A 23,874-nucleotide genomic window follows, 5' to 3' on the forward strand; every position below is an offset into this window, starting at 1 on the left:
TCTACAACCCCTCCAAGATGAGATTATTTTTTAAACTAAAAAAAAATAAAGATGTTTCAGAAATCAATGTTAATATTTACTGGCACAATAAAGACAGTTGTCTGGGTGGTCTCCAAATAGACTTTAATTATTTTTGGTTTTTAAGTCAGGGCCTTGCTCTGTTGCTCACACTGCTCTCAAACTCGTGGGTTCAAGCAACCCTGTGGCCTCAACCTCCCAAGGAGAGTCTCTTGCATCATCATGAAATTTTAATTACTAGGTGCTAGTCTCCTTCTCCCCATCCTTTCTCACACAAAGACATAAAGAACAAAGTCCCTAGCTCTTACTTCATATATTTATCATGAATATTTTGGGTTTTTAAACTTTAATTGCTTTGAAAATTGCTAAGAGAATATCTTTCAGGTGTTCTCACCACAAATAAATGTGAAGTTTTTTTAAAAAATTATTGCTTCCTCAGCTGTTCTACACTATTTAGGCTATGACATTTGCATGTAAGTAGCACAAGAAGAATATTTGCAAGAATTCTAATTTTAAAATTCTCTTCTCCTTTTCTTATTTTATTATTCAATGTAAGACAGAAAACAATCAGGCTGGCCAGCTGTTTTGATTCCTTCCTTACATTATCTATTTTAGTAAACAGGATATAATCTACCCGGTGTTTCTGTACAGTCCACATCAGCGGGTCTTTGTGAGCACTGCTTTTCACTGGTTGTGGAAAAGCTTGTCTCCTAACTGCTACTGAGCAGGACATAAATCAGGTCTACAGAGAAAGAACAGTCACACATGTGGAAATCAGCCCTCAGGTACTAAAAACAGAAGTATCTGGCATGATTTTCAGATATGACTAGGAGTTTTAAAAGAATGATGAGCTCTTGTTCATTTTCCCTTTATAGAAAGGAAGAATCTTGGAAGTTTTGAGAAGTTGTAAAATAGTTCCACCGTAAACTGCTCTGTGATCAGAATAAATCTTCCAGCCTCTCCAGTCCAACTTCCTATCTGTGACACTTATATCAATAATTTGAAAGTTGTAGAATATCTAACCAAATGTACCCCTCTTTGCCAGGTGTGAGAACAGCCAGAGTTAGCTCCAAAAATAAACACTTAAACTTCTTTTTGAGCCCAAATATGGAAGAGCATTCACCCAAAACACCTGGATGGTTTCTCCTTCACACTTTCAGCAAGGCTGTGCTCTCACCTCAGTCCCTCCTACTCTTAATTGCCACCATCCTATGCAATGAAGGTCATTGGAAGTGCTCCTCCCCAGAGCTGCTGGCTTAACAGACCCCACGTCTGAGAGAGACTGCCCTGCCCCCAGGGTAGGGGAGCAGGAAAGAACAGCCCACATACCCCCCTTCTCCATGAGCCTCCCTGGACCTGCCTCTCAGCAGCTGCAGCAGCTAGGGAGGCTGCACAATCCCACTGTCAACACAGACTCTTTGGACACCCTTTATCACCAAAAGCAAGACTATTCCTTAGGAAGAGTGAGAGACTTGACACTGGTTAGAACAATCATGCAGAATGGGAAAGAGTAGTGAGAAGGAAAAAGAGAAATAATTAATCTAAGAACAGGGAAAATACAAGGGAATAGCTTATTTATCTTCAAATTGAGAGGTAAATATAATCACGTGTATTCAATAATTGATGATTTGATCATAAAAATTTAATATTTTTTATATGGAGACAAAAACAAACAAACCCCAAAACATCATTTCTTTTGGTGGTCAGTAAAGTGTTTTATAAATCTATACCCGAAAATAACTTTTTAAAAAATTGTTTTTTAGTTGTAGATGGCCACAATACCTTTATTTATTTCATTTTTATGTGGTGCTGAGGATCAAACCCAGTGCCTCACACATGATAGAAAAGCACTCTACCAATGAGCTACAACCCCAGCCCTAGAAATAAGTTTTAAAAATTATAATTTTCAAATAAGCCAAAGCCAAATAATGCAAATAATGTCCAGTGTTTCTCTCTTCTTCTACTGTAAATATATTTTTGTTTCCTATATATATACTTTTTCCTTCTTTTGCCCTTAAATAAGATATAGTTTGATTTATTTTGCATCTCCATTTAAAATCTAAATATTTAAGATCTTAAATTGTCTGATCAAACATTTTACTACTAATATTAAGAAGAAAACACTGAGTGAATGTTCTCCCATTAATCTCAATCTTTCCCAGTTTCAGGAAATCATTGAGAAATAAATCACGTTAGTGGAGGAAAATCCTCTATTTTCACTGATTTGGATGTGAATGATGACTTCTTCTATAGCTTACTAGATAGTAATTCCCTTTTTTTCTGAGAAATCTATGCAGTAATCTCTTTGGGGAGTTTCTGGGTCCCAGGCCCCTAACTACTGTGAAATATTGAAATTACAGTGGGAATTCCATGTGGGAGTCAGATTATAGCAAGAAATTGGAATGGGATCCCTAAGACAGATCCTATTTATGAGCTATAATCATTTCACCCAGATTCAACAAAAGAGAGGGATGAAAAGGTTATCTCTGGACACCTGCCTGACAGTGTATCTGCACAGCTGTCCCTCAAAGCTCTTTTGAACCATTCTGAAATACTTATGTCACAATGTATAATATATCCCTCTGACATATCAAAAAACTTACTAAATCCACTTATGTAGTTTCCTGTGATAACCAGCTTCTGATTTAAAACACTGCCTTAGTTTTCTCATTAAACATGTACTAAACAATAGTCTAAGGTAAAACTACTTGGAAAACCAAACTTTAGATATTAAAAGGAAGAATTTTAATATGTTACTTCTGAATCATTCTAGTATAAAAATAGTTTTATTTCTCAACTTAGTTTTCTACTTTTTATTTTTATTTTGTCTCTAGTAGTACCACCATTATTAGAATCAAATTAAATATAATTGTGGAGAACCTCTTCCTGTTTCTGAAAGTTTTTTCTTTAATGTTCTTTCAGGAAGTATTTAGTGCAGCTGTAGGGTATAGTAGTTAACATGGCTTGGAAGTCACACAGATGTAGACCCAAATTCTGGTTCCACCATTCACGTAAGTTCAGGCATCCTCTCTACATTATGTGAGAGTGATGCCTACCCAAGGGTAGTGATCAAAATGAGATAATGTTTCTGAATTTTATAGCCAGGCACATGGTAATTACTCAATAGATAATAGTTATTATTTTATTACCTACACAGACATTCAAAAATCTGAAAGACCATCCTTAATGTCACCATGTTAGTAATACAATCTTTTATTTCTTTGTAATTTATATCCACACAAAATTTTATTTTTATATTATAATTGTAATATATAATTTCATTCTTTTTAACATTATAATCACTCTCTGTGTTACCATATAGGGAACATAATTACCTTTGTACTTTGTTGCATGAGATTCCATTAAGTAGATTACTATAATTTAAACACTAAATTTCTGTCAAATGTTTGAGGTATTTTGATATTACAAATAATGTACAATAATGTTTTCATGACTACACTTTTTCATTCTGTGGAATTTCATCCTGAGGATGAATTTCCAAAGCAGACTTTTCAGGGTAAGCATGAGCTCTTTCATGACTTAGATTCTGTTTTGTCAAACTGCTTTCCATAAGATTATACAATTTGTAGTTTCTTTTCCGATGTCATAAACATTATTGTATTATTTTACTTTGAGACAAGTTCTCATTAAAATGCCCAGGCTGGCCTAGTACTTGCAACCTCTCCCAAGTAGCTGGGGTTATGGCACCCAGCTAAATGTCATAAATGCTATAATGTCCTCTCCAATTTTCAGTGTTAATATGAATATCTTACATTTACTGAGTATTTGCCACTTGCCAAGTGCTGGTCTAAGCACTTTACAGGTATTATTTCATCATCCTCACAACAAATCTATGAAGTAACTATTATTGGTTACCCTTTTGCAGATGAGGAAGTTAAGGTTCAGAAAGTTTAAAAGCTATGTCCAAGGTCGCACCTAAGTGGTAATAGTTGGACTCAAACTCAAAGTCCTCTTAACTACTTAGCTGCATTGCTACTTTACTCCCCTGACCCTCACAATAATAGTAGATGGAAAAGATAGCTCATTGATGCATTTTTTTATTATTAGCAAAATTGATGGTTTTAATTTATGTTTGTTGAAAATGTATTTTCTTCTTATGTTATTTGTTCATAAGCAACTTCTATAAAGTAGTGGGGCGATTATGTTCCCTATGTGTTTCTTATCAATCAGTTGAGGCAGCACAATCTTCTCCCAAGAGGCCCCATTCCTCCTTGACTTCACTGAGATACCAGTTTATAAGAGAAGATGCCCCTCCTTCTCTACCTCCTCCTTCCTGCCCAACATGAGCAGAATACAAACATAGTGTAGAAAGTTATGTCCGTATCTTTTCACATCACTCACTCAAGTGACATAGCTCCTGGCTGATTTGGAATGCTCTGTCATGAATGAAGGTGAAAACCAATGACTCCTTGAAGGGTGACAAACCACCATAATCTTTGTAACTGAACCTATTTACCAAGGCCTTTGAGAATCAGCTCCACTCCTCACACCCTGCCGCCCTTCGAATCTTTCTCCTCCCCGCTTCAAATTCCCCTTCTGCTAAAGATAGAAATATATAGTACTTTGTGAGAATGTGATCCAAACAACTTGGCTATCCTTCAAAATTGATGATATAAATATGTCCTTAAAGCCCCTATCTATGGTTTACTAAGAAAAACCAGATTTACCTAATGAACCTAAATTCATCATCCTATTTAAGTTATAATACCTGCATTATGTCTTGCAATATATCCAAGTGCCCAGGCTGCAGCCTCTTTGACTCCAGGGTCGAAATCTTCCAGGCATATTACCAGTGTATCCAGTGCTCCGCAGTCCACAATGGCCTGAGCCAGCTGAGGGGAATGTTTACCAACTGCCCGCAACACAAAGGCTGCTGCTTTCTTGTAGAATCGCTACCAGGGCAAAAGAGACCAAACCCAAAAGGAATTGAGCACTTACATATCCAAAATCTATGGTAGTCATAAATATAAATATGGTAGTCATATGATATAAAAATATTATTAATATAAGTAAAATCAATAGCTTTTGAGAACAAAAGATGAAAAAAACCGCAAAATCATTTTGATTATTTGTTGTTTCATCATTGTTTCTGTTCAGTAACTAAACTAAAAACAAGGTAAGTCTTACATTATATTTCATATCTTTTCTCTAAAATATATAATTTGAAATTGTACAAAATAAAATATAAAATTGTGCTCTCTGTAAGTTCATAAACAATGAGATTTTATGTGTCTGCATTACACTGAAAGGCACTGTGTGACCCAAGGGAGCTTTTAGATTGTTAGCATGAGTTACTAAACCAACTAACTCATTTCCTTTACTTCTCCTCAGTCTCTAAGCAAGGCGGGCCTTTCATAACCTCCACTAACTCTTCTGGTGTCCCAAGTTACCCTGAAATAACAACCATATTCCAAGATGCACTTACCAATCAACAAACAGAAAAATAATTCATTATCTATTTTCAAACTTCTCCTCACAAATAACGAGTTAAAGAATGGAATATTAGTTATTTGTCCCCTTTATAAATGTTTTCTTAAATATAAAAGCAAATTGTCATTATATGACTTTTAAATATTGCTTCATGTTTATATTTCCTGTATAAATTTATCTAATTAAGGAATAAGAAACTGAAACTAAAATATAAAACTAACATGTTTCTCTTCATATTACTAAAACAATTCAATATATAAAAACATTTGGCTATAATTCTCTTGTTTTATGGTTAAAAAAATGATACAATGATGTTGTCATAATTCCTTTATTAATAAAACCCAATTAAGTGGTTGGGGATGTAGCTCAGTGGTAAAGTGCTTGCCTAGCATGTGCAAGACCCTGGGTTCAATCCCAGTGCTGCAAAACAAAACAAAACACAATTAATCTCCTACTTTATATTCTATGTTTCTGTTTCTTTAAGTGACTGCTAAAAAGGGACTAGGTGATTACAGCACCTGCTCTGAAAGCCTTCTCTTAGGCTAAAATACTGATATAATGCAAATTATAGGCAGGAAAGAAAACACATTAAGTATTATTTTAACAGATTACATCTATGCAATTAACATATACTATGAATATAAGAAATACATTGTTAGTACTGATATTTCAATTATAAGTTATATTTAGTTTCTTATGGCAGTAACCCAATTCCTACTACTTTATTATAAATATTAGAGTAGAATTTTAAAGTAGGTTTCTATAGATCATTTTCTTATAATCATGGGGAAATAATGATGATATATTTCTTGTCATTAAGCTAATTTGACTTTTGATTCTGCTGAATCATCAAATTCACAGGTAAATTATAGGTATCAATAATTATTACTAATGCTGTGCCTATAATTCATATGTTCTGATCTAATTCTCTCTTCTTTTTACTTCATGTAAATTCCTAATGTTCCTCTTTCCTATTCCTTACCAAAAGAATTGGCTTTAAAAGAGAAAGAGAGAGAAAATACACAGGACTTTGTGCTTTATAAAAAGGAGATTAAATATCCTTTGAGAAATGACTTCAAGACTGGTAAGAGACAGAAGCATATGAATGAATAATGCTTTGATTCTCACTGCTTCCTCACTTTTATGCCTAGTATTTTCTGTCTCTTTACACCTAATAGACATTCATTCACTTTTAGAAAATTTCTACTGAGAAACTTCTATGTGGGATATAGAAACACAGACCCCTGACCTCAAAGGAAAGAACAGAATCAAGGAGGAAGAAACTCTATTTGATGAAAAAGAAAAAGAAACATCCACAAGAAAAATTAAGTTTCTTCTTCTTCTTTTTTTTTTTTTTTTTTTGATACTGGGAATTGAACTCAGGGGCACTCAACCACTGAGCCACATATCCAGCCCTATTTTGTATTTTATTTAGAGACAGAGTCTCATTGAGTTGCTTAGTACCTCACTAAGTTGCTAAGGCTCGCTTTGAACTCAAGATCCTCCTGTCCCAGCCTCCCAAGCCACTGGGATTACAAGCATGTGCCACTGCGCCAGTAGAAAATTAAGTTTCTGTGATTCCTTGTGGGGGCATTAGTAAATGACTCTCAAATCTATTAAAAACAAAAACTAACAACCATAACAAAAAACAAGGGTTAAGCATGTAGCTCAGTAATGGAGCACTCGCCTAGCATGTGTGAGGTCCTGGATTCAATCCCCAGTACCAGAAAAAAAAAAAAAGTCAAAATTTTTGTACAATTAGGGTTTTCAAATTCTGATAAAAATATATGTATTGTAAAATTTGCCATTTTAACAATTTTGAAATGTAAATTTTGGTGACATTTAATGCATTCATAATGTTGTACAACCATCACTACTATCTAGTTCCAGAATATTTTCAGTACCCCTACAAGAAACCCCTTATAAATTAAGCAGCCACTCCCTATACCCATTCTTCCCCCAGTCTCCAGCAGCCACTGAGAAACTAATGTGGCTCCATTTTTGAGAAATCAGCCTCTACCTCAGAGCAAAGCCTGTCCAAGGAAGGGGACGTGACCCTTGTCCTTGGAAAAACCCACAGAGCATTCCTAGGTATATACCCACCCTGCTGAGTTGTTTGTCTGTAAATAACAGGAGAGGTCTGCGGTGCCAGGTATCCCTGACTCAGTTAAGCCAGGTGAGGACCCATAGCAACCCCCCTAGCAACCTCCAATCAGCATGAGACAGGGAAAATACCTGGGATGCCAGATGACCCCCAAGTAGTTTATGGTGGTTGATAACATGTTGGGAAACCATGTAGTCTAGCACATACACCCCTTGTGGCCTAAACCAATCAATTCAAACAAACCCCCCTCTTGTACTAACCAATCACCCCTACCCAACTTGTTCCCGCCATTGAATGTGCTAATAAATGTTAAGAGTTGTTGTTTGATTTTCCCACGGTATGGAATGATTTGCTGTGTGATGTTGTGACACATAGAGTACCCCCAAAACCTATAAAATCTCACTGAACAAAGGACCAGGACTCACTCCCCGCTGTGTCGGGAACGGTTGTGAGTCCAGGCTCCAGCTTGCAATAAAGACTCTTGTGTGATTGCATCGGATTCGGCTCCTGGAGGTCTATTGGGGTCCCACGAATCTGGCATAACACCACCAATATGTGTCTGTCTCTATGGATTTGAATATTCTGGATATTTCATATAAATGGGATCATACTATATGTGGCCTTTCACTTGACAGAATGTGTTTAAGGTTCATCCATGTTGTAGCATTTATCAGCACTTTATTCCTTTTTATGACTGAATAAAAATCCATTGTATGGATATGTAACATTTTGTTTATCCATTTATTTGTTGACGACTTTGGGTTGCTTCTTCCTTTTGGCTGTTGTAAATAATGCTACTCTGAACATTTATATGTAAGTTCTGTTTGAGAACCTGTTTTCATTTCCTTTGGATATATAACAGGAGGAAAACTGCTCAGGCGTAGAGTAACAATGTTTTACTATTGCAGACCTGACAAACTTTTTCACAGCAGCTGCACCATTTTACATTTCCACCAGCAACATACTAGGTTCCAATTTCTCTGTACCTTCACCAACACTTGTAATTTTCCATTTTTAATGTTTTATTATGGCCATCCTAGTAGGTGGAAAATTATGTCTTATTGTGATTTTTATTTGTATTTCCTAATAACTAATGCTTTTGAGTATCTTTTAATATATTTGTTAGCCATTTTGTAGATATTCTTTGGAGAAATATCTAGTCATATCCTTTTGCCCATTTTCCAGGATTGTTTGTATTTTTATGACACAAATAAGGATTTAATCTTAAAGATTCCAACAAAGATATATACCTAGGCTATAATAAACTAGTAGAGTGGAATGCAAGAGCCTACCTATCTTAACAATTGTGGAAACCAAATAGATGAAACTGTATAGAAACAGAGTAGTGCCAGATAGAAGTGGGGGAAATTAGGGCACTTTTAGATAGTGCTTAAAAGAGTTAACATGCTACCTTACATAAGTGTAAAAAAAAAAAGGCTTCGTCAAATCTTCCATTGAACAACCAACAATAAAAAATTTAAAAAAAAAAATCTTCCATTGAACACATTCTTCCTCCTTCTGCTTGCTTTCTCTAGCCTTTGCTCCAAAACTGTCTTTCACTCTTTCAACACTAACCAGATTCCACTTGCATGTAAGAATCACTGACAGGTGACAGGAGCTATATATACTCTTCCCTAATACAAATCCTATAGCTTTGTTTAAAGTCTTATATACAGAAATATTGCTTTATGTATGATTCCCTAAAATAAAAGAACTAAATCATTGTCTCCTTATATTAACTTAATGGAGAAAAGCTGTTTATCAGCCCCAAAGCTAAGTACACTAAAGATATTATTATGTGCAATTCAGAGAATTTTAGGTTGTATTAATACCCAGATAATTCAAACACCTACTATAAGCTCACAACTCTGCCCACTCGACCAACATTTTTAAAATCTAAAACAAAATGCATATGAGTTTTTTTTTTTTTTAATCTTACATTCTGTTCTGCCAGTGAATAAACAAGCTGTGGAAGAATGTCGCCCTTCACAACTGCTTCTGCTAAGTCATCATTATAATTGGCCAGTCTCCCAAGAGCCAAAGCAGCAGTCTGTTGAATTGTTGGGACCACATCCAGAAGAAGAGGCCTCAGCAAAGACATTACACCTGAGTTAAATTATGAAACACAGAATCAGCAAAATTTAAATTAAAAAACAAACACAATTTAGTGTGTGTGTGTGTGTATACACATATGAATGTTACAGTGTGGCTCTGGAATGGCCCCCAGAGGCTCCTGGGTTAAAGTTGGGTCTGCAGCTAGCACAGCACTGCTGGGAGGTGGTGGAGACTAGGATTTGGGCAGATCCCTGAGGGCATGTCCTTGAAGTGTCTTTTGTCTTCCCTTTCATCAGTTCCTATCTCCCTCCATCCCTCTTTCCCTTTCTCCTTCCTGGCTGCCATGAATCCAGCAATTTTGCTCCACCAAGTGCTCCCTGCCATGATGTTCTGCCCTACCACAGCCCAGAAACTGTAGCCAAGTGATCGTGCACTGAAACCTTTAAACTGTGAGCCAAAATAAATCTTTCTTCCTTTGTGTTGAGTTTTGTTAAGCATTTTTCATACTGACAGAAAGCTGACATAACACATATTCAGACAAGAAAATCAAGGGTAAAAATCAGTGGAAACAAAAAAATTATCCACTGAAAGCTAATGGGATATTTAGAATTATCTGACCTGCCAAGACACAAAATCATACAAACTATAATTATTAAGCAGCAGCACAGCATGGAAATAAGAAAGGCTTTGGAGTTAGAGTTTGAATCTCAAAACAAAAGATGAACAGTAGAGGAAGGGGATTGAGGGGAAGGGGGGGTGGGTAAGAGGAATAACTGTGTAATGAAATTGAGCAAATTATGCTATATGCATGTACGAATACATCACAATGAATTCCACTTTTACCAGTTAAGAAAAGAATAAATAAATAGAAGACCGCTAGTGTAAAAGAAGGGGATAAGGGGGAGGGAGGAGAGAAGGGAAAGGGGAAGTACTGGGGACTAAGAATGAGCAAAGTGTCCTGTGCATTTATGATTATGTAAAAATGAACCTCACTATTATGTATAACTATAATGCACCAATGAAAACATTTTTAAAAAAATTGAAAATCTGATTCAACTCATAAATAGCTATGTGACCTGATAGGGTTGTCATGAGGAATGCAGAAAAAGTTGTATATGGTGTAATGTCTAGTACCTCATAGGCAGGAAACAGGAGGGGGAAGTCCCCACGTCCTTTATTCTCAATGAAGCCTTCCATTTAGTCTTTTCTCTTATTCCAACTTAATTTATAGTTTATTACAGAAATTTTATCATGATCTATCTCAGAGCATGGGCAGCTTGGAGGGCCATTTTGCTTGGATCTTGTACTCATGAAGAGTACTACTACCTCCAAGTAAATTCCTTTAGATAAGTATAACGTATTACCAGCTTTCATAGCATTCACCCTATGATTGAATACATGATAGGTATATCAGCATCACTGCTGTTATACAACCATAATGAAAGTAGCTTATAGCTATCCAGCACTTATTATATGCATACATTGTTCTAAGGACTTTTTTCCATATTAATTCACTTAATCCTCATAACAAACCTATGAAATAGGCCCTATTACTATGTCTGTTTTACTGATAGGATAGGAAATTAAAGCTGAGAGCAGTAAATTGTCACACAATTAGTAAATGGTAGTGCAAGGCTAGAATTTAAACATTCTTTATAGATCATTATTAAATAAATAATATGTATTGAAAATTAAGGAGAGAGGGAGATCAATAATAATTGCATTTTGGTTATTTTGCTGGCTATTCCAGCTCTTTATATCAACCTTGCCTTGTTATAAAGCCTGAAAAATAGTCAATTACAATTTTCTGCTTTAATGATGCTGTTTGAGCCTAAGGTTACAAGAAAGGTAATGACAGAATTCTAAATGGAACAAAGTGCCCTTGATTTTCTAAACTTTACTTAATTTACACCAGTTTTAAACTTGATGTTATTACATCTTTTCTTTAAAAATATATCCCACTGATATATAAAAGTAAATATCACCAATATACTCTTTTGTGTTCTATTCAGAAACATTGAATAGAATAAAAAGAAACATTTATAATAACTATAATAACATCTAAGATCAGACCACAATTAAAGAAACAGTACTACCAAATAACATAAGCAGAATACAACCTCATTTATCACCAATAAATTTAAGATGTGATCTGTGGCTTTTTCTAGTTTCCAGTTTCATTGGTCTCCATTTTTATATCCAAGTTGGCCAGATTAGATCATCTTCTATAAAGCCACCATTGAAGTGTGGATCCCACGCAGGTTGGTTAACTCTGGGTAGGAGGGCTCCTGTTCACTCTTGGGTCATAGCTCACAGAAAACTAACCTAATGCTCATGAATATTGTTTATAGTATTATCCATCTCTTTTAAATGGAGTTTCTAAAATCTCAATCTCAAAACAAATGTTTAAAACTGTTAGAGTCTATAAACAAGTCAAAATAACACCTGGCATTTTGCCAGGGGAATGTTAGAGTTAGTAAACAAGTCTGGATGGTGCCTGGCAAAATGCCAGAGGGAGTGGTTTGAGAAGTAACAAAAGCGAGCCATTAAGTGTGGAGATTCCTGATTGGTTGACTGCTGTATCTAGTTTATGCTAATTAGATAAGCTGTGTGGAATGTATAAATACTGCTCCTGTCCTGCAATAAAGGGCTCCCACTCCTGCTGTATCAACGTACACAAGTTTCTCGTCACCCCCCGGTTATTTTGCTGCAGCCGGACTGCGGCATAAAACTGAATAATGTATTAGAATAACTAGCAAATGCTGACAAAAGTTATTTCTGGAAAGTTGGGTGTAAAACAATTTGTAGTTTGCTTTATTACTTTTTTTTTTTGCAGTCTTACATGGTAAAACATAAATAACATAAAATCACCATTTTGACCCTTTTTAAATGTATGATTCAGTGGTCATTTGCAATCCATGTAACCATCACCACCTAACAACCACCAAACTCTTTTCTACATGGCTGCGCCATTTACTTTTCCACCAGCAAAATACCAGGGGTTCAATTATTCTACATCCTCACCAACAACTGTTATTTTCCATTAAAAAAAAAAATACTCATCCTAATGTGTGTGAAGTGGTATTTCATGTGGTTTTGATTTGCATTTCCCCAGCAATGCTGCTAAGTATCCTTTTGTGTGATTCTTGGCCATTTGTATGTCTTTGTTGGAGAAATACAATTCAACACCTTTGCTCATTTTGGAATTGAGTTGTATTTGTTGTCACTGATATCCTTTATTTTTTTATAATGGACATACACCCTTTCAATTAAGAAAGATCAATACTCTAAAGAGAAAAGCTAAATTCATAAACATATTTAAAGTTTCATAATGAATGCACTAATGAGGCAAAAAAATATGAAAAGAATCACAATTGGGCTGGGGTGGTAGCTCAGTAATAGGGCGCTTGCCTCACATGTGTAAGGCACTGGGTTCGATCCTCAGCACCATATAAAAATAAATAAATAAATAAATAAATAAAGGTTTAACGACCCAGAATAGCAAAAACAATGCTAAGCAGGAAGTGTGAATCAGGCGGTATAGCGATACCAGACTTCAAACTATACTACACAGCAATAGTAACAAAAACAGCATGGTACTGGTACCAAAACAGGCGGGTGGACCAATGGTACAGAATAGAGGACACAGAAACCAATCCACAAAACTACAACTACCTTATATTTGATAAAGGGGCTAAAAGCATGCAATGGAGGAAGGATAGCATCTTCAACAAATGGTGCTGGGAAAACTGGAAATCCATATGCAACAAAATGAAACTGAATCCCTTTCTCTCGCCATGCACAAAAGTGAATTCAAAATGGATCAAGGAGCTTGATATCAAATCAGAGACACACCGTCTGATAGAAGAAAAAGTTGGCTACGATCTACATTCGGTGGGGTCGGGCTCCAAATTCCTCAATAGGACACCCATAGCACAAAAGTTAATAACTAGAATCAACAAATGGGACTTACTCAAACTAAAAAGTTTTTTCTCAGCAAAAGAAACAATAAGAGAGGTAAATAGGGAGCCTACACCCTGGGAACAAATCTTTACTCCTCACACTTCAGATAGAGCCCTAATATCCAGAGTATACAAAGAACTCAAAAAATTAGACAATAAGAGAACAAACAACCCAATCAACAAATGGGCCAAGGNATGGCAATATGTAAATCAATGGATGTGTAACTGATGTGATTCTGCAATCTGTATATGGGGTAAAAATGGGAGCTCATAACCCACTTGAATCAAAGTGTGAAATATGATATATCAAGAACTATGTAATGTTTTGAACAGCCAACAATAAAAAATTTAAAAATAAAAAATAAAAAATAAAAATAAATAAATAAATAAAGGTTTAAAAAAATCACAATTATGTTTCATGTTATTTTCCTTAGATGATTCTGGTGTTTCTGTATTTTGTTTTGTTTTCCCACTTGATACATTTATGTGAAAGCAGTGGTTTATTGTATTTTGAAATATAATTTTGAAATCAATTTATACTGGGTATTCATATTGTATTGTGTCCTGAAATCTCAAAAACTTTAAACTGTTAAGAATATAAAGAATGAACTAATTTATCTGAAATTATAATAGTCAATTCTCAGTGTTTATTATAGTATTTAGCTAATTTATTATAAGTCTCCCAATTTTGGAAATTTTCAGTTTACAGTTTAGAAGAAAATATTTTGTCCCCTAAAATGGTATTTCACCAGTCCATATAACCTAAAGAATCTTTCTTCACATATTTTCTCCATTCTCTACTACATCTGGCTCATAAAATAAAACAAATCATAATTCTTTACCTTCTAATCCTATATCCAGTATCAAAGTTAGGCTTCTTGTCAATACTTCTGCTCTATATTCCTTAGTTTAAATGGAAGCAAAATGTAAATTCTAAAAAAATTTTTAAATCTCCAAACTTATAAAAAAAATAAAAGCTAATGTGTTGGTTTGCAATATTTTTGTTTGAATAACCTTATTCAATAAATGACCTTGGGGCTGAGAGTACAGTTGAGTGGTAGAACACTTGTCTAGTATGAATGAGTGTCCTGGATTCAGTCCCCAGCATAAATAAATAAATAAATAAATAAATAAATGGTCTTGAATCAGGTCATTTTTATTGGAAAAAAAATAAATTCTCAAAAATACTACTCCAAATGTCTAGTTTCAATTGCCTCTTAGTGCTTCATACTTGTCAGTCCCCAGGTGCTTTTTTTTCTCTAAAAAGGGACATGTTCTTATCTCTTACACAAATTGAGGATGGAAACTGTTATTCTAATTATAGATTTGTCCTAAAAATACAGATAAAAATGCAAAAGGAACTGCATAAAAATGATGACTAAATGAAAAAAGAAAAAGAGAATGAAAAAGAGAGAATAAAGCAGCAACACATAGAAAGAAATTTTTCCTTACCTGTCTGTTCATTAGGAATCCAGTCCACAGTAAGTGCATGCATAAAAATTTAAAGTTCATAAATAACAGAAAACTGAATAGTTGCTATAATATCAGATAAGGCCTTTAATGAGGAGCTAATGACATCTTTAGAATCTCCACTGAAGATCCCAACATATACTAACAATATATCCAATATTAAAAATAAGAATTCAGAGATTTGGGGGCTGGGGTTGTAGCTCAGTGGTAGAGCGCTTGCCTATGTGAAGCATATGTGAAGCACTGGGTTTGATTCTCAGCACCACATATAAATAAATGAATAAAATAAAGGTCCATCAACAACTAGCATCTATGAGTTAGGTTCAATCCCAGCACTGAAAAAAATAAAAATAAGACAAAAATTCATATACTGTACTCTAGTATCTATAAGATAATTCTGCCTACTCTATGAAAACAAATAAACTGATGTGAAAACATTTTTGGAATTTAACCTAAAGATAATCTTTAAATCCCCCCATACATACACACACACACACACACACACACACACACACATTGTCACTTTGAGTTCCTATTCTATTTTTTTTTGTTGTCGTCGTTCTTTTAAAGCAATATTAGGAACATTGCTTCTAATACTTACATTGCAATTTAGTTATACAAAAAAAAATCAAATAACCTTGCTGTTTACATAGTTATTCACTCAAAAAATATGTCAGGTTTAACCAAGTGGCAAGAAACAGAAATATATAGGCAGCACTTAATGTCAAGAAACTAATAATCTAGTGGAGATTACAAAATAACCTCAAAAAATAACTCTTTAATTTCTTTTAATATAATGTAGTTTAGATAACCTTGATTTTGCTGCCAATGGCATATAGAAATCAAAAGGAAGAAAATGTTAACCATTTTCAATGACAAAAAATAACCCATTCATTCTTATATTACATGCATATAATTTATACATATTTTATCTCAATCTGCTGTTTTATAAAAACATTTAACATCTCAACTTTGATCCTTTAAAGACAAGTATCTACAATTATAGTTCTTTGAATTTTCCCAATTGTACCATATTAACCTTGAAAAGTACCTTTGTAATAAACATTTTTAATATTTTTAAAAATATGTGCAAACTGGGCTTTTGGTCTACTTAAATCATAGCAAAGATTTCTTACTGGGCAAGATAGTGTGCACCTTCAGTCCCAGCTGCTCATGAGGCTGAAACAGGAGAATTGCTTGAGCCCGAGGGCATAAGGCCAGCCTGGGCAATATTCAAAGAGCCCATCTTAAAAATAAAAGGAGCCTGGTGCTGTGGCTCATGCCTATAATCTGGGAGGCAGAGGCAAGAGGATTGCAATTCAAAGCCAGCCTCAGCAACTTGGCAAGGCCTTAGGTAAGTTGGTGGGACTCTGTCTCAAAATAAAATATAAAAAAGACTGTGGATATGGTTTGGTGGTTAAGTACCCTCGGAGGTTCAATCCCTGGTACCAAAAAAATAAATAAATAAAAGGAAAAACAGAAAAGATTTATTGTTGCCTCTTACCTGCTTTATTTTGTTTAAACTTTTCCATTTTATTTCTTTATTGTTGTAAAACATACAAATAACAAAGGTTATTAGCTTAACCATTTTTAAGTGTAAACTTAGTGGCATTAAATACTTTTCATAATATGGTACAACCATCACCAATATCTATTTCCAGAACATTTTTTCATTCCTAACAGAAACTCTACACCCCATTAAACAATAACTCTCCATTTCCCTTCCCCTCAGCCTCTGATACCCTCTATTCTTTTTTATGTCTCTGTTATTTTCCTATTCTAAGTACTTCATTTAAGTGGAATCATACGGTATTTGTCCCTTTTTGTCTCGCTTATTTCATGGGATCATAGGATAATTCTAGGTTTGCTTTTTGAGGGATGCCAAATTGTTTTCCATAGTGATTTTACATTTCCACCAGCAATGCAAAGCACCAAAGTTCCAATTTCTTCAAATCCTCATCAACTTTTATTTTTTGGTTTAGTTTGGTTTTTCTATAACTCCATCCCAGTGAACATTCACTGGTATCTCATTGTGGTTTTTTTTATTATTTTATTTAAGTTTATTCATTTATTTTTGTAGTGCCAGGTATTTAACCCGATGCTAGGTAAGTACTCTACCCCTAAGTACACTCCCAGCCTCCTATTCTTTTAAATTAATAGAATCAAAAAAATAAATAAATAAATGAAAATAAAAAATAAAAAATTAAAAAAAATTTAAAAATTAAAATAAATAAATAAATAATAGAATCTTCCTGTGCTGCCAAGACTGGCCTTTAATTCATAATTCTTTAGCCTCAGCCTTCTGGACAACTGGGACTACAGGCCCACATGCCACCTCATATGATTTTAATTTGCATTTTCCTGACTATTGAACATCTTTTCATATGTTTATTGCCATTTGTATATCTTCCTTGAAAAAATACATAGATTTTTTTTTTACCTTTTAATTTAGGATTACTATGGAATTAATAATTCATTCAAGAAACCTATATTAATCGCTTCTCGGCCTTTTGGCTAAGATCAAGAAACCTATATTAAGAATATACAGGGATGGGGTTGTGGCTCAGTGGCAGAGCACTTACCTAGCATGTATGAGGCACTGGGTTTGATTCTTAGCACCACATAAAAAATGAACAGATACAAAACTACAAAATACAACTACAAAAAAAAATTGAAAAATATTGAAAAAAAAAGAATATACAAAGTATTGTAAACAATTGTCCTTGATATCAAGGAACTTACAAAGGAGTTGTAAGAAATAATCCCCAAAATATATGAGGCATGCAACTGTAGAAGTAGAAGGTACCCTGCAACATACAACAAAGTGTCCAACCCAAGCTGTGAGGAAGATGGGAGGGGGGAGGCAATCTGGGGGAGAAATGACATTAAAGTTGAGATCTGCAGACTCTCCAGCAGACACGCCCCATGAAAAAATCGGAGGGTGTGGAAAGGGGAAGGACTGAAGAGTGTGCCAACCAGAAGGAACTATATCATCTAAGCTCAGAGGCAAAATGGGTTTGATCTGTTGACAAAACTGATAATGCAGGATAACCACAAAGTCAATTATGATTTAAGATGCTATATCCCTGATAATATATATAAGGTCTTGTAATTTATTTAAAGGGTCAGAATCACAAAAAATACAGTGTTTTTACATAGAATTCAACAGTAATGATAAATAATTCAAAAAAATACTATGGAGAATATTATATATATAAAATATAATATTTTATATCATTCTTATCAGCTATAGTAATCTTCTGAATTTTGCTTGAAGATTCAGCATTCAGTTGTTCATCATTGAAAGACTAACACAACTGGGACAGAGACTCCTGACTCTCACTGGGCATCTAGCAACGCTTCTTAAAAGGCAAGAAAGCACAGTTTGAATTTACTTATTTAACACTTATGTTATATGCCTCATGTGCAGGCCCTCTACTAAGAAATTTACAAATATTAACCCACTTAATCCTTGTTTCAAGTCAATACTATGAGGTAGAAACTACCTATACTTTCAGAGTCTGTGTTCTTCTGTTTCTTCTTTCACTGTCAATCACAGCCATTTATCAATGAAAACTGGTTTATGTGCCAGATTTAGAACGCATATTAAAGTTGTAGTTTCTTTCCATGATTACTGTTTTAAATAACAACTCCATTCATTTTTATGGTAAACTTTCTCACACTTAACTGTCACCATCTACTGCTGAGATTTTAAATTAGTGAAAATGTAGAGAACACATCTCCAGAACTGGGGGTGTGGTTCAGTGGTAGGATGCCTGTCTAGCATGTGTGGGACCCTAGGTTCAATTCCTAGCACTGCAAAGAAAAAAAAAAAAGCTTTTCCAAATTAAATTCACATTATTCTCTTGATAAAATGACTGAAACTTACATGTTTATAATTACATAAGAAAATATTTAATGGACTTTTTGTATAGTTCTCAAATGAACACGTAAGTTCCACAAACCCAAATCTTTCTTTCCAGCTAGACTCTCTCCCTGAGCTTTAAAGGCCCTCTGAATCCAAAGCTAACCAGTCACTGGCATGTGGGAATCTCAGACATGATGCAACTTTAACAATGTTAAAGAATGAATCATTATTTCCCTTGCTTTTTGTATCCCCTTTGTCTATTAAAGAAAAGTATTGATATGTCCAAGCAACCAGAAGCCTGGGAGTCATCTTGAACTCATCTCTCTCGATACCTGTCTCTGTTCCCTTCTCCTAAATTGTCAAATCCTGCTGAATTTACCCGCTTTAACATCTTTTATCCAACATGACTGCTATAGCAAAAAAGAAATGGATATCCAGTCTTCCCGATCCTGTCTTAACTCCCCTCCAAATTATTCTCCACAGTTGCTAAAATCATCTTCCCCTTTTTTTGGTGGGAGTGGGGGATAATGGGATGGAACCCAGAGCTTCACATATGCTAGGTAAGCACTACCTCTGAGCTATATCCCCAACCTTAAAATCATTTTTCTAAACACAAAATGTGTTTTAATTATTCTCTGACTTAAACCCTTCAAGGGCTTTTCATATATTTCAAGAGAAATGCAAACTTCATAAGAGGAGGTCCTTGATGATTAGGACTATTTTCCTCTCCAACCACAACTCACTATGTTCCCCTTTGCCCTATTACCCCAAGCTCCAACCACATCTAAACCTTACCCTTTCCTACTCCTGTTTTTGTTTACTGTTCTCTCTACCTGGATACTGTTTCATCTGACTAGCTCCTAGGGAATTCATCAGAGATAACATCTACTCCTAGATGTGTCCCTTAAAGAGTACCCCTCATTCCTAAATCCTGAGTTAGGTGCCCTTCATATAAATGGGGACAAAATCATATAACCAAGGACAAAATCAGAACTTTGAGTCGATATTATTTCCAGAACACCCAAAGTCTGATTTTTTACTTAATTAAATTTTTAATTTTAATTAGGTATATATGACAGCAGAATGCATTTTAATTCATTGTACACAATTGCAGCACAACTTTTCATCTGTCCATCCATCCACCAGCAAATAAGCTACTTAAAAACAGGGATTGCTTTTGGGTTGGTATGATCAGCATCTAAGCTTCCCTCTGATATATGGATACACAATAAATATTCGCTAAATGATGAATGAACCAACTGTGAAAATTAATGTGTAATTTTCTCTTTCAGACATACTGTAGTTAACTGGGCTGGGGTTATAGCTCAATTGGTAGAGTGCTTGACCGGCATGCACAAGGCCCTGGGTTCAATCCCCAACCACACACACACACACACACAAAAAAAAAAAGAAAGAAAAGAAAATCATATATATTGTAGTTAAAATAATGTGTCCATGGTGATTTTCTTTTTTAGTATAAGATGTCAGATACATGAATGACACTATTACCACAAATTCCTAAAGCTTTAAGGAACACAGAAAATAAGAATGTCTAAGAATGAGGCAGCACAGAAGGTAAATAGGCTGTACCAAAAGGATTACATATTCCAAGAAGCTTCTATACATAATATTCAAAGAGGAAATATTTGGGAGGCAATTAATTTACAAATCTACTTTTAGCTGAGTGCAGTGGTACACACCTAATTCCAGCTACTTGGGAGGCTAAGTAAGTTCAAGGCCAGACTGGACAACTTAGTGAGACCCTGCCTCAAAGTAAAATTGAAAAAGTGATGGGGGTGTAGCTCAGTGGTAGAATGCTTGCTGGATATAATCAAGGTCCTGGATTTGATCCCAAGTATTAAACAATAAAGAAAGAGAGGGAGAGGGAGAGAGAAAGTCAGTAAACCACAGAGCAGCTGAATGAACAAGCCCAGGGCTCAGAATAAGTCTTTTCTGAATTCTCCTTGATCCCGGAGGGCTTCTAGTCCCACAATCCTTTGAAGTACTATCTTGATTCTCCCCAGGGATTACAGATCTTCTTTTCAAAAGCTTCTGGTTTGATAAGACTTTTCTTAGGAGGTGCAGAAGCCTGAAGTTCTCCAGGGCTATGAGGTTGGCTTAAACCCTAAATATTACTCCCACTCCCTCACACCTCCAGAGATTTGGCAATTAATGTTTTCCACATCTTCCCTCCACTCAAATTCCTGTAATGGTCCATAATGAGACCTCAAAGCCCACCAAGTTTCACACTTATTGGATAGCCACTGGTTATCCAGTTACCCAAAGAGAGGATTTGTTTTAACAGTTAATATCAAAGTTTATTAGAAATTTCTAGAGCCACATAAAAATGATTTTCTAATACTTAGAAAACAAAGTAGAAAGGGCACAAGATCAGTAGCAATTAAGAAATGAATTCTAAGCAGTGACAGGTTATAGAATTAAATTACAACGGGGAACATTTTAAAATTGCTGTTTAAAAATCTATTTGGGAAATAAAGAGATATGAATTCTTATGGTGGCTTTGGATGTGGCTGGTAAAACCACTATCTTGTATAAAGTGAAGCTGGAAGAGATTGTGACTACCACCCCTACAATAGGCTTCAATGTGGAGACAATAGAATAAAAAAAAATTACAGCTTACAGTCTGGAATATTGGTAGTCAGGACAAAATCAGAACTTTGTGATGACATTATTTCTAGAACATCCAAGATCTGATTTTTTTAATTAATTAATTTTTAAATTTTAAATGCAGAATTCATTTTAATTCATTATACACAATTGCAGCACAACTTTTCATTTCTCTGGTTGTACACGATGTAGCATCGCACCATATGTGCAGTCATACATGTACCTAGGGTAATGATGTCCATCTCATTCCACCATCTTTCCTGCCCCCATGGCCCCTCCCTTCCCTCCCCTCCCTTTTGCCAAATCAAAGTTCCTCCATTTGTCCCATGCCCCCCCCCACCCTCAAGGTCTGATTTTTGTGGTTGACAATAATAACAGAGATGGTCAATGAGGCCTGGAAAGAACTAACCAGAGTATTAACAGAAGATGAACTCAAGAGATGCAGTTTTATTGGTGTTTGCAAATGAACAGGATCTTCCCAATGCCATGAATGCAGCAGAGATCCTGGACAAGCTCAGTGTACACTCCCCCTACCAAAGAAACTGGAATGTTCAGGCTACTTGTGCTGCTAATGGAGCTGGGCTTTATGAAGGTCTGGACTGGCTCTCCAACCAGCTTAAAAACCAAGAATGACCCGAAGCAGTCTATCCCCCCTGCTTCGTGGCAAAGCCAGCTGGCCGCCTCTGTGTACATGTGCACATGTGAGGAGCCTTGGTGGCTGTGTGACTGGGAGTGGAGGCAGTTTTCTCACATTGTGTCTATACACGCTATAAGAAAACCAGTATTACATTTTAAGGAAACCTGTGTTATGTTTTAAATGCTACCTTCCATTTCAATATTTTGATGATTATTTTTGTAATTGATGCAGGAATCCTTAGGGCTCCCTGGTACACAACAGCCAAAATGGTCTTCAGGATGGAAAGATGAGGAAGTTGGAGAAGAGTATAGACAGGTCTAGTTACTGTCCTGGGTCTGGCATCTCTGCATAGAGCCCTCATTTTGTAAGAAGGAACAAATGAATTGTCATTCTTTACCATTACTGCCAATGTTAGCAGCTCACTTCTGAGTGCTTTAAAGCAAATGATCCTCAAGAAGAAAAGGCACTTGCTTACTAGAGTGCAAAGAAGATCAGATTGGGATGTTTACCTTACCTTCTACTTTAGCCCAGACTTCATGATTTAACATGCTTTAAAGAAATCAGTGATTTCTTTGTTAGAGTATCAAGATGCTGTAACACTAGAAAATTATCCATCCTTCCCTTAGGCTAATTCTTTCCATTATCTGCCCATTTCCATTATCTGGACACCCTTTTAGTAGCCAAGGCTCTTTCCTAAAGCTCCCTGGTCCACAGTGGAGGGAGGCTGAAGGTCAAGTTGAAGAAGTGAGGGGATGTTGCTTTCATGTTCTGGTGTTACTGCTACTGCTCCAGGTTTTAGGCCCCAAGGCTGCTGAACCCACTTCCCTGCTATGTGCAGAATGTTCTACACAAAGCAGGAGAGTCACTCCTGTATGGAGTCATTACCATGCACAACTGTCTTAGTTCACCTTAGGCTATTGGCTACTTTCTGTTCCCAGGACCTCGCACTTGTGAGCTGTGAGAGTTTGTGAGCATCAAAAGGTTAATCTTGGGGAAGAAGTTCCCTCCTGACCACCCTTGGTATTGTCCCCTATTTGGTACTAAATCTTCTGTGAAAAACATCACTTGTCTAGATTACACTCCCTGGCCCTGACCCCTTCTCTGGATGATAGGAACATTTTAGGAACTGTTTGGAAGTGGTTGTATGCTTTATTGTCTCCGAATATTCATAAGAATGAAACTAGCTAAGTTCATTCAGTCTAGAGCTCTTTTGTCAGACAACAATTGGTCACATTTGTATCTAAATACTTCCACTAAAGTTTTAAAATTCCTTTTTTAAAAAAAAATCTTGAGGGGCTGAGGTTGTGGCTCAGCAGTAGAGGTAGAAAGCACACTTGCCTAACACCTGCGAAGTGTTGGGTTCAATCCTCAGCACCACATGTAAATAAATAAAATAAAATTATTGTGTACAACTACAACTAAAAAATAATATATATATATATATATATATATATATATATACACATATATATATACATATATATATATATATATGTATACACACACACACATACATATGATTCAAATTATAGACAAGGGGATATAAGATGAATTTTAGCAAAAGTAAACCTTGGTGGCTAGGGACATAGCTCAATTGGTAGAGTGCCTGCCTCCCATACACAAGGCCCTGGATTCAATCCCTAGCACCACACACACACACACACAAAAAAAAAAAAAAAAA

At 35.5% G+C, this 23,874-nt stretch overlaps 1 protein-coding gene and 1 pseudogene across 3 annotated transcripts in view; one reads left to right on the top strand and one right to left on the bottom strand.

Annotated features, from left to right (window-relative positions):
- Spag6 (sperm associated antigen 6) overlaps positions 1-23,874 on the bottom strand; it is a 66,981-nt gene that overhangs the window by 35,870 nt on the left and 7,237 nt on the right. For all 3 annotated transcript variants that reach the window (XM_048812714.1, XM_015495254.2, XM_048812713.1), the window contains exons 3-4: positions 9,513-9,679; positions 4,748-4,931 (exon numbers count right to left, since the gene is read on the bottom strand). In XM_048812714.1, coding sequence (XP_048668671.1) covers positions 4,748-4,931; positions 9,513-9,679 — 351 coding nt within the window. The remainder of the gene's footprint in view (positions 1-4,747; positions 4,932-9,512; positions 9,680-23,874) is intronic.
- LOC107150260 lies at positions 21,374-22,189 on the top strand (annotated as a pseudogene).

This window comes from Marmota marmota, unplaced genomic scaffold (assembly GCF_001458135.2).
Source record: "Marmota marmota marmota unplaced genomic scaffold, marMar, whole genome shotgun sequence".
Classification (NCBI taxonomy): domain Eukaryota; kingdom Metazoa; phylum Chordata; class Mammalia; order Rodentia; family Sciuridae; genus Marmota; species Marmota marmota.